The 12,419-nt window shown below is 43.1% G+C and overlaps 1 gene segment (V, D, J or C); it reads right to left on the reverse strand.

The window, feature by feature from the left end:
• Positions 1–7,892: 7,892 nt before the first annotated feature.
• Positions 7,893–9,223, reverse strand: LOC118666599. The segment is given in 3 exon segments: positions 7,893–8,233; positions 8,331–8,414; positions 9,136–9,223. Coding segments are annotated over 3 exon segments (498 nt in total).
• Between the last annotated feature and the right edge of the window lie 3,196 nt (positions 9,224–12,419).

Below are 12,419 nucleotides of genomic sequence, written 5' to 3' on the forward strand. Positions count from 1 at the left end.
TGTGAACATTATAAAGGAAAGTCTGCAATTGTCATAAAGAGGTCTGGTACAATCAAAGTACGTGTATGTGTGTGTGAGCGCACGCGCACGGGCAAAGTGGGGTGAATTTGGTTAACAGCTTAGATCGAGAAGAAAATGAAGGCCTTAGGACAGTGATGGCGAACCTATGACACGCGTGTCAGAGGTGACATGCGAACTCATTTTTTCGTTGATTTTTCTTTGTTAAATGACATTTAAATATATAAAATAAATATCAAGAAATATAAGTCTTTCTTTTACAATGGTTGCAAATATCAAAAAATTTCTATATGTGACACGGCACCAGAGTTAAGTTAGGGTTTTTCAAAATGCTGACACGCCGAGCTCAAAAGGTTCTCCATCACTGGCTTAGAACCTCCTTCACTGGGGAGGCCAATGCAGGAAGGCAGGAATATCCATAGCAAGAGTAATTAAGATTTATCTTGTGGGTGTGGTGTGTTTTGAGTCCACAGACAATTTGTGAGAAATCCCTGAAGCCTAATTCCTACAGTTTTTCCTGCTCACGGTTTTCTTTTGATACCTTATTATTTCTGTTCTTGTCATGCTACAAACCCACTCATTTCTCCTGGTGAGTGAGGCCAGAGAAGATCTTTATTTTACCAGGACAGCTGATGTGAGAAGGGGAAGCAGGAGGGTTTCTGCACAGGGAGGGGGGGACTCTGCAGCGCTGTGGCTAAGCTGCTGGCACAAAGGTACATGGATGAGTCCCCAGGTTCTGTGGGCTGGATTGTCAGAGTGGAGAATGATCCATTAGGCATCTTAGCTAAGAATCGTTCCTTGGGCATCCCACTGTCATCTACAGGCATTTGATCACTGAAGTAAATGAGAAACTTTGGTCCCTGCTCCAAGGTCTGTCTGTACCAGTAAAGGTAGGGATGGCCTGAAATTGGCTCACAATTCAGAGTCACCGATTGTCCCATCTTTGTCACTTTATGCCTGGGTGTTTGGGTGACTCCAGCATCTGTGGGCTCTGTGAAAATGAACAGAAGTTTGAAACAGGTTAAGGAACATCAAGGAAATCATACCTGGGAATATAAAAAATGCAGGTTATTTTTTGGGGGACTCACGTACTCCCAGGAGACAAAGGGTCACACAATAGATGAGCCTGATGGTCATGGCAGCATGGGGTAGCAAGAAGCTTCACTCTGAGGAGGCCCTTATGGGCATGAACAGTGGGGCAGGGGTTCTAGTTCCTCTGGTCTCCACAAGGTGGAGAGTGACTTGGGGTGACATTGCTCTCTGTCACTCTTCATAGAACCTCCTCCTAAAGGTGAACATTAGGATTAGATACGGTAGATAATGACTATTTTGAGATGTGATTAAATTATTCAGAGTCTCCAAGATTTTCATCAGTTGTCACCTCTCAGACCCCAGTGCTTTCACCATTTTTTTCTTCTCTGCTGTATCACACAATTCTGCCTGCTGGCCATTTCCACGTTTCTGCGCCATGAGCACCACTAGTTCTATATGTCAATAAAGTTCTTCTAAATCTCAAGTCTTTCACACTCTTCCAAGGCAATCCATATATCCCAGACACAAAAAATCAAAATAATTCCTTGATGAGTTTGGGCTTTGCCCTTATCCCTCTTGGAAAGAATTTGACTTGGCCACCATGCTCATTATGAAGGGAGGTAAACAGATGCCCCGGGAAGAGACAGTTATATTTATCCATGGTTGTCATTATGGTCTTAAACCTTGACCCTAATGTAGACGATGTGAGAATTAAGAACAGGGATTCCTCACAAATTGTCTGTGGGCTGAAAACACATCACACCAGCATTTCTCCCTACTTACCCTCTGCAGAACAACCGGTGGAGTATCCTGGACTGACTGGGGTCAGACTCACTAAGGCTCCTCTGACACTCAAACTGCATGTCTGCTTTTCCCAGAACATGCAAGCTTCACCACCCAGCTCCCTGTGCTGCACAAATTAAGCAAACTTGGAGGAATGCCCAATGAAAGCACACCTGCCATGCAGAGCTCAATTCTGAGCAAAACCCATCTCCACAACCATAGAGCTGGAAGGGTTGGCCTCTGATTCCTTCATTCTCACCTTCAAGACATCTGCAACTCCCTAAGTCTAAGGCGCACCCCAGGGTTTCCCTCAATCCTCTTCCTCCAGAGAACCTCCCTAGACTCTAGATGACAACAAAGCCACAGTGCCTCCAAGTGGCCAGTGGGCAGAAACAGCACACACATGCTCTCTTGACAGGACCTGAGAGGGAGGGGTGCTTTGTTTCATGGAGTAAAGGGAATATAAGGTATTATGATATGTTGGTGTTAGAGGATTAATAAATAAAATTGTATGACTATGGCCTAACATGGAAACACGTGAAATTTGCACATTGGAGTCAGACATGTGGAGATGATAATGTCAGTTTTAATATTGGTAAGTAACAGGGCTCAGCTGTGAATCTGAGTGGACTGGCTAGCACTATACTGAATCTGAATTTAACTCATTTTTCTCCCCTCCAAACTACAGGTGGACCCTATAAGAAAAGAAAGTTGCCCAATAATCTTAGCACAGGTTGAGAAAACACCAAAGAATAGGTGTCTTCACTAGGTAGCCAGAGAGAAAACAAGAAGATAGAGACTAAAGTAAGATGAAGTGATTAAATAAAGGAATGTCTTTGCCTTTCCATAGAGAAGATTTAACAAGAAATAAGAAAACTGGAACAGGAGGATTACTTTAGAGAAGTCCCCCAAAATGGGAAATGTGGAGTAAAGTGTTTCCCACAAGACTGAGTTTTAGAGGGAAATACAGTTAGCTACACATCAATTACTTTTCCCAATTCCAACCACTTATCTTCGGGCATACTCATTTAAAAAGCACAAATGTGTCGCAACGGCATTAAATGAATTACAAGTCTGTTCTTTATTTTCTGACCAAGTCTAAATATTCAGTCCCTATTTTATTTTCCATCTTGTCATATGGTCCAATGGAATGTCAGAGGTTATGAGTAAAAGTAAACACAAGTCATAAAAAACTCCAATAATAAAATGACAAAAACAAATAACTGCCTCAATTTGGTTATGAACACATACCCTTTACGTTTTTTTCTTTTATTTTGGTTGAAATTAAATTTGAAATATAAATCTCTATGTCATTTAAGTTAAATATTAAAGAAATGACAGACTACGAATCTGGCATTATTTTTTTAAATTCCAAATAAAATTCTTTTAACCTTAATCCTGGTAATTACATTTGAGAACATTCGAACTACCCTTCTTTATTATCTAAATAGTTGTATAAAATAACATCAGACCTTTAGTTAATTAATGTCCTAAAATATATAGTGAGGGCTGGTATCTTGGAGAAGGTGTATAGGGAGAGGGCACAGCCATCCCCTTGTCCTTAGAGGCATTGGCCTACCTCAACTCGGTGCTCCTGGAGCTGACTCACAGGACAGTAAAAGGTCAAAGACTAGAATGTACCAAAAGAGGAACACTGACAAACTCAATGTACACGTGATCTAGAGGTAAATGTGTTCTCTGGCTGACCCAGGACACCTCAGGCTTCAAGGGCTAATTGAGGCAGCCCCAGCTTACTTATACTCCCTGAAATGGGCAAAAGCAAGATAAAATTCTCTTTGGAGAAAGATCCATTTATCGTAGACAAAAACATTACATATAAAAATCCAGTGTCTGGCACAAAGTCAAAGATAATCAGATTAATAAGAAAAAATACAAACACCATGAAAGCACAAACATCATGACCCAGTAGCAGCAGAAAAATAAATCAATGAAAAGAATTCCACAGAGATCTCCAATGTCAAAATTATCAGACTCTAAAAAACTGTTTCCTGTGTTTAAAGAGATCAAAGGTAATCTAGGAAGATATTATTAGGGGATTAATAATTATGCCCCATGACATACTGGATTGGAAAAGCAACCACAGACAACTTCTGGCAAGGAGACAGTGGATAGTTGTGCTCCACAATGACAGAAGTTTGTCAGACAAGTAAATTGGATGGAGACATGGGCAGTGGAAATGAGTAGATACACAATGAGTAAATAGACACATACGTATTATGACTTGCAGTCTTAGTTGGATAGGGAGGAAGTGAAGCCAGCAGGGGCTGAGTAGCAGTGATAATACCTTCAGGAAAATCTCAGTATGCTGCTTTCCAAATAGTTCCAACCAGATTTGCAGGATGACTTCTAGTCTTAGAGAATCCAGGCAGAAGATAGAGTACAGGGCATGGACCTCAACACAATGAATGTACTGTCAGATGCGATAATGGGATCAAGACCAACTGATCACTTCAGAAGTTTTTACTAAGAAATATTTTAATGCATTAAGGAACTGTTTACATATACTAAGGCGGACAGCTGGAAATCTCAACAACCCTGAACTGCTTGGCTCTGGTCTGGATATACTGTTGAGCTGGGCTGGTTCCATGGAAGAGTTAGACTTCTCTGGAGAATTAGTTTTAAGCTAAGATTTGGGACTGGTTGCCAGGATATCCACTTGTGTGTATTCCTTTGAAGTAGGAAGAGGACTGAATAAAATAATTGAAACCATCAGCATCATCAACAACATCATTATTATCAACAATTCCCACAAAACAGGAAAAAAAAAGTTTTTCAAACACATACACATACTATGCATTGAGACCTTGATGCAGAACACTTGCTAAGAAAGGCAGAGAGGAGGCTAGAGAGTGAAGGGTATCAATTAAAATCATTCAGATGGTAAAGACAACCACAGAGCGAGAGCCTGTTACTCTCCTAAATCACCACCTGGGTTATTATTAAAGTTTATTGTACATTGTCCGTGATTGCCTATTTTTATAAGACAACAACCCATCCCTAGCCCTGTGGGCTGAGTCCATGATCCATGTCACTTTCAGTTTTGCAGCCTTAAATCATCACCAAAAAGTGCTTCAAATTCCCAAGTCATCATTATTTTCAAAGCTTTTGAGCTCTGATGTTTCAGGAAATAATTCATGGCCTCCTTTCATATAAATCATAGCTTGTCTCTGCAGACCCACTTCTTCCCCATGTGTGATGAACAAGGTAAAGCCTCTGTTCGGAGCTTCTGTGAGTGGGACTGAGAGAGGAGAACCCTGATACTTTGTGTACAAGAAGGGAGTGTCTCTGTGATGCTTTGGCTAAGCTGCTGGCACGGAAATACTCAGCCAAGTCGCCCAGCTCTGCACGCTGCATCTTGAGAGTGGAGTCTGCTCTTTTGGGCCTCTCTGCAGAAAATCGATTCTTAGGCAGCTGTGAATCATCCATTGCATCTTCATTCTCAAAGCGAACCAGCAGCTCCAGGCCCTGTCCTGGTGTCTGCTGGTACTAGCAAAGGGTTTGGTGGCCAGAAATGGGATTGCAACACAAAGCCATGGCCTGACTCTTTTCTATGACCTTTTGTCTGGGAGACTGGGTGACTCCACCTGCTATGAGTTCTGTGGGGGGAGGAGGGGAAGACAAAGGAAATATAAATGATTGGCATAATCATTGGAAAGATAAAATGCAGAGATCTTAGTGTTCTTAGACTCACCTGCCCCCAGGAGACAGAGGGTCACCCAGCAAAGGAGCCTGGTGCCTATGGCAGGGTCAGGACAGGAATGAGAGGTTCACCATGTCAGGGTCCTTGTGAGCATGAGCAGAGGAGAAGGGGTGTTCTCACAAGGCAGTCCCCACAGTGACATCACTGTCTCTGCAAATGCACAGTCTTAAAAACCAATTGTTGTGAACTAACACATGCCTACATGTTTGTTCAACACATTCATAGACTGTGTGTAAGTTCATCCAAGTGTTCTTCACTCATTGCCCCAGTGCTGGAGTGATTCATTGGATTTTCCACTTCATCTCTACATCTCCCATCATCGTCCTCTAACTCTCTGCTGGATGTTTCATTGCATGAAAGGTGAGGTGGAAAGGATTAGAGGATGGAGAAGGCCCCGGAAGTTGGTATGGAAGAAGAAAACAAGGAAATGTGTGTTTCAAGAGGTGGAAATAGTACGGCCGTGTGCTCAGAGGTATTATGCTGAATCTCAGAAACCTAGGGCTTACATGCCAAGGTTACCAAGTAAAGACCTGTAGGTGTAGAATTATCAAAACCATCTGTTTCCCTTAGAACTGCTCTGTCATTGAGACAGAAAGGCTGCTGGTCTGAGTCCAGCTTATGTTATTACCAGATAATAATTCCATGCTGGAAACATTCTTCACACGGAGGTGTCACTACTTGTTCCACCTTTGTGGCCAGAGGTTAAAGGTTCTAAGTGACAATGGCATTAGGGTGTGCAAAGACTGAGTAGCTGGAGGTGGGTCCTATCGAGATACACACAAAATGCTTGAAATTAAGGCATGCCATTTCCAGAGAAGAAATCATCCACGTGTTCCCAACTTCCCCCCCCCCCCCCGCCCCCCAACCTGCTTCCTGGGCAGCACATGCGAAGAAATCCATGAACGGATCTGTGTCAGGGCAGGAATGGGGCAACTTGCTGCTCATTGTGGGAAAGGCTAGAGATCTGGGAAATCTGACTCTTGTTAAGGATAGTTACCACAGCAACTGAGACAAGCCCAGACGAGGTCTAGAATGATTTCCTCTCCTCTCCTACTTTCACATTGCGCCATCCCCTACAGCATCTGGGGCACACAACTGGAATGGGTTAGGTTTAGGGTCCAGATGCACATTTAAGTTTATCTGATGGCTTTCAAAGGCAGTTTCCATTTGCAGGGGGCTGGCTCCTGACTCCCCTTTGCGAGTCCTTGTAGGGAATGTCCAAACATGGGCATCCACTTAGGGAACCCCAATACAGTGCCTGCCACAGGTAATTTTTAAGGGCAAGGCTTGGAATCAGCTTACATAACTATTACCCACATCACATTGTCCCTGACCCTCCAACTGCAAGTGAGGCTGGGAATCAGAGGAGCCTGGGGATTTGGTGACCATGAAGGGTCTGTCACACCATTCTTCCTCACTGGCTTCCATTCCTCGTGCTTCCTTCCAGAATGTAACTTACCCTTTCATGCTCTGTTCTGTGTTTGATATACAAGGGTATAATTTAATGCAACTGAAGTTATAAGTGTTTTTGTAAATATTTGTATATTACATTATTTTTATAAATATTTACGTATGTTATAAATGTTTTTGTGTTCTTTTGTGTCTTTGCTTTAAAAAAAAATCCTCCCTTAAATGAATGCCTAAGTATATTTTAGTAATTTCTCCTAGTAAAATCTAAGTTTTCACAATTAAGAGTAAGTATGCCTAAAATATATTTTCATGCAAGGAATGAAGTGGAGATCCAGAAATAAGAGAGTGGGACATAGGTTTCATGCAGAAGACATAGCCTGTAAAAAAAAGATCTCAAAGGTGGTGGATCTGCAGAAGTAATCGAACTTAGATGAATGAGTCTGGGCCAGAGAGAGACTTGTACAAGATGACCATGGAGGTCAAGGGCAAGGTGAAGGGCAAACATTACAGGACCTTGTAGGGCTATTGCCTCATAGGAGAAAGGCAGCCAGGGGCAGATTCTTCTAATGAAGATTAAAGACTGTAAGTTGAAGGGTAAGAGAGGGTGAGGGCAAGGGTAGAAGAAGAAGCCACTAAAACCCGTAGAACAGAAAGAATGTGGGGGCTTTGAAATTATCAATGGAATTTTCATATATCTCTACTTAAGATACTTTTATTATTATTATTATTTACTGCAAGCAGGAAGAGAGAAAGTGGCAGAAGAGAATACCAGTGAGCTAGGGAAGTTGGGGTGGCCTCTGGTCAGGCTGAGCCTGGCTTAGGGATGGACTTCAGTCCTGAGGGCCATGATGCCCATGGCTGTAAGAGTCCTGTGCTGGCAGGAGCTTCCTGGGGTTTAGCCAAGCCTCAGAGTGCAACCTCAGGTTTTCTAACCATCCTTTTTGTGCAGAGAGGAGGCAGCCATGCAGTGCTGTGTGTCACTGCTGGCACAGAAGTACACAGATGTCTGGGAGGTAGTAGCAGACTCCAGCGTGAGGGGGAAGTCCTCTGTGTTTGATCTAGTGACATTGTATCCATCAGGGACATCTCCTTTTTCAATGCTGCTGACACCATATGAGTACTGGATCAGACTCAGCCCATGGCCCAGGTCTTGTCGATACCAGTACATATAGTCATGGTTATCAGTCTGGTGACACCTTAGGGTCACTTTCTTTTCTGTCTGTGTGACCTTGTATCTTGGACTCTGAGTGATTCGGGCATCCAGGTGTCCTGTAAGAGAGAGTGACAGAGCCTGATATTGTCATCCTAAGACAAAGGCTTGGGTTGAGGTCTTGGGAATCCAGAGCAGGAAGCTCACCATACTCACCTGCCCAAAGGAGACAAAGAAACACCCAGAAGAAGAACCTGGTGACCATTTCAGGTCCAGGGCAGAATCTCATGTCTTCCTGTTCTGTTTGGGGGAAATAGACTCAGTGATGTCACTGTCCTTGACAAATGCTTGAGCTGTGGAGCTAACCTGCCACACTCCTTCCCCACAGGAACAAATCAATGATCCTCTCAGTTACAGGAACCACCTGATGTCCAGGAAGTTTTTAAAACCTCAAGGTCAGGCTGAGCCTGGCCTAGGGATGGACTTCAGTCCTGAGGGCCATGATGCCCACTGCTGTAAGAGTCCTGTGCTGGCAGGAACTTCCTGGGGTTTAGCCAAGCCTCAGAGTGCAACCTCAGGTTTTCTAACCATCCTTTTTGTGCAGAGAGGAGGCAGCTATGCAGCGCTGTGTATTCACTGCTGGCACAGAAGTACACAGATGTCTGGGAGGGTGTCGCTGACTCCAGTGTGAGGGCAAAGTTCTCTGTATTTGATCTAGAGGCACTGTACCCATTGGCACCATCTCCTTTGGCAGTGATCCCAGCACCAACTGAGTAATAGATCAGCGTCAGCTCATGGTTCAGGTCTTGGCGATACCAGTACATATAGTTATGGTTATCAGTCTGGTGACAACTCAGTGTCAAATTCTTTTCTGTCCCCACAACCTTATATCTTGGGCTCTGGGTGATTTCAGCATCCAGGTTTTCTGTAAAGAAAGCCACAGACCTGATGTTGTCATCCTAAGATGAAGGCTTGGGCTGAGGTCTTGGGAATCCAGGGCAGGAAGCCCCCCTGTACTCACCTGCCCACAGGAGACAAAGAGCCACCCAGAAGAAGAGCCTGGTGACCATTTCAGGTCCAGGGCAGAATCTCATGTCTTCCTGTTCTGTTTGAGGGAAATAGATTCAGTGATGTCACTGTCCTTGACAAATGCCTGAGCTGTAGAACTGCCACACCCCTTCCCCACAGGAACAAATCAAATATATATATTTGAATAGTTCGAGTGGAAAAATTTTGTAAGTCTGTTTTTTAAGAAATCTTTTAAGTATATTTGCTTCTCCCCCCCCCCCCCCCCCGCTTTTGGGTAAGGAAATTTGTCCCTCTATGCATAGTGACATAATTCCTTATTTGTATATTGTTACAATTATTCACAATGTCTCTGGTACTTTGGTGACTTCACTTCAAAATTTATCTACAGATACTTTCTACTAGTTTTCCTCTGCATAAATTCTGGATAATTTAGATGTAACCCTTCAGCGAGCCTCTCAGTTACAGGAACCACCCGATGTCCACAAAGTTTTCAAGGCCTCAATGTCAGAGTCATTGGATTCTGAAGAAGTGTTTTATGTTGTCTCACAATTTTCTGACTGATGGGAGCCCTGCCATCCGTGCTCTGGTTCCTGTGTGCTTGTGAATAAGAGTTCTCCCTTGGTTTCAGCTGAAGCCACAGAAGACTGGACCACCCAAGTTCTCGTGTCTGCTTTTTGTAAAGAAGAGAGAAAATTCATTAGCAATGTGGAAGAAATATTCAGCCAGAGCTACACGTGTCTGATGCCTCCAGGATCACAGTGAAATGTTCTGTCTCCATTGAGAGGTCTTGCACCCACACAGAATGGGAGAATATTGATTGAATCATAAGTGAGCTACAGTGACAAGCTTGTAACTAGTCAATACCACTTGGAGCTGCTATTTTTTATACAGGTTATATCTCAGTGTGAGGCGACCCCATTTCTATGACTGCATATCTTGATGTCATCTCGGTGGGCAACTATAATCACACCACAGTGAGAAAGGACAGGAAATCAGAAATCAGAGGTGAGGAGGAGGTTTATGCGTCATCTCATGGAAAGGCTGGCAGCTTGGGGCTTGGCCAACCCAGGAAGGGCCTTTACATCTTATCCATGATTTACTTGGTCCAAAGGGACCAAGAGCCACACAGCAAAGGAGCGCACTTCCTGAGACAAGATCAGTGCAAAAAAGAAGAGTTTTTCATCTAGGACTCATATTATTTGGTTTAGAGTACATGGAATCCCAGAGATTTAAGGAATGCTCTCAGAATAAGGCATAATCTACCCATAATATTAGTATTCTTGATAATACCTTAATTTCTTTAAGGACATAAGCATTCACCAGGACAAGTTTCTTTGTAATTTATTTTTAAATTAATTAGAGTCACAAATTTGAAGTTGTGGAAAACAGGTACCTCATCTCAAAGCTTTTGCTGGGTTTTTTATTTTTTACACTGGTGTCTCCCAAGCACCTGGAGTAGTGCCTACACTATGGTAAGTCGTGAAGCATGGATTGGCTATGCAGGCAATAAAGAATAATTTTAGGCCTTCTCATTTGCACAGGAACTTACCAAGACTTCTGAAATATTTTTCTATTCTATTCTTCAAAGAGCACCCTAAAATTTGATAAGCTTTCATCCCCACAAAGTCCAAACTACTCTGTACCTGTATTCAATTAGTGTTTGTTCAATGAATGATGAAAAGAATGAATGATTATCAGAGTCCAGGCAGACTGCACTTCTGTAAAGATAACCCAGTCTAGTCAGTTACAAGTAGGTTCAGAGCTTGAAGGGAGCAGAGACCCATGTGACTCTGCTGGGAATTCAAAATAAACCAAAGTGAATGGGGGAAAGATTCATTCATATATGTTATTATAAGACTTTTTGTTTTTATAGGCCTTTTTGAATGAATGGTTGTCAGAATGAAAGACATAAACATGATGGTCACTTCCTTCTATCACTGTCACTGTTTAGGCTGCCCCCAGAGGCACAATCTGAGATGAGAATTTAGGTGCAAGTAGTTTATTTAGAAAATGATCTCAGGAAGCAGGAGTTAGAGTAGCGAGGAAGAAACTAGGAAGGAGAAAATCAGAATAAGGTGCAATATTGCAGTTGTGCAGGGACATCAGGAGATGGATTTTGTTGGAACCTTCAGAGAAGCACACAGACCACCTCCTGAGCTGTCCTCCTGGATACAGAGGCTGAGCTTTCATCCCTGGCTCCTTTCCTTCCAGGAGCATTAGCACTTCTGCAGCTCTGGCTGCCCTGCTGTGCAGGCCATGTGGGCTCCCATGATAGAGAGGAGGCCAGAGCAGAAAGCAGAAGGGACTCCCAGCCTGCAGGTGATGGGGTGCTGTCAGAACCAGGAGAGTTACATACAAACTTGCATGTAACTCTCCACTGCAGCTGAGGCTGATACCAGAGGTGGGCCAGGAATGGATGGACGGCACTAGAGGCTCCACTATGATGGTCTCTCTTCACACAAAATCTTCCCTTCCATCAGCTCTTCTGTGTGATCACCAATCACTCCGAAGTCACAACTTTCTGGAAGCACCACACTTTCTTGCACATCAGACTTAACATCAAAAGGAAGTGCTGTTCTGGGTCCCCTTTACATTTTCCCTTAAGAAGCACCTCTCTGAAGTTAATTTCATCCAATAAATTATCAGATGACAGTATTTGCATTTTAGAGGAGTTTCTGTCTGAACCATATATGAGTCAGGCAAAAGTAACCCCTGCCTGCCTTTGATCCCAGAACTGCACATATGAAATAATTGTGCTAGACTAGAGATAGGTCAAAGAGTTTATAGAGAACAATAGTGACATGAGCGTATATGTTTTTATTAAATACTTTTGCTTGTGCAAAATCTCTGCAAGACATACATTATTGCCCCCAGGTTACAAATGCAAAAACTCAGACAAATAGCTTCTGAGTCAACATCCCAAGTCAGGTCAGAATATGAACAGACAGGTCCAGGAAGCTGGATCTCTTTCCTCTCCAGCAGGTCCCCTCCCAGGTGAAAGCTGTTATGCAAATGCTTTGTGTTACAGCCTGCATTTCTGAAAGGGACCTTTGGGTCAATGTTCCCATTTTGAAGATGACTCTCTCTACCAAATGCAGAAGGGTGGGGTGATTTAAAGCATGGGTGGAAGTCAGTATCGTCCATGTCTGTGTCCCAATTCTGATATTTGTTAGCTGCATCTTCTTTACCCAAGTATCCAAACTCTCTAACAATCAATGTTTTCACTTGCAATGTGGGTGATTTGTGCTACCTCCCAGAAAATGCGCAATAAAAAAG

The sequence above is a fragment of the Myotis myotis genome, unplaced genomic scaffold (genome assembly GCF_014108235.1).
Source record: "Myotis myotis isolate mMyoMyo1 unplaced genomic scaffold, mMyoMyo1.p scaffold_m19_p_11, whole genome shotgun sequence".
NCBI classification, from domain to species: Eukaryota; Metazoa; Chordata; class Mammalia; order Chiroptera; family Vespertilionidae; genus Myotis; species Myotis myotis.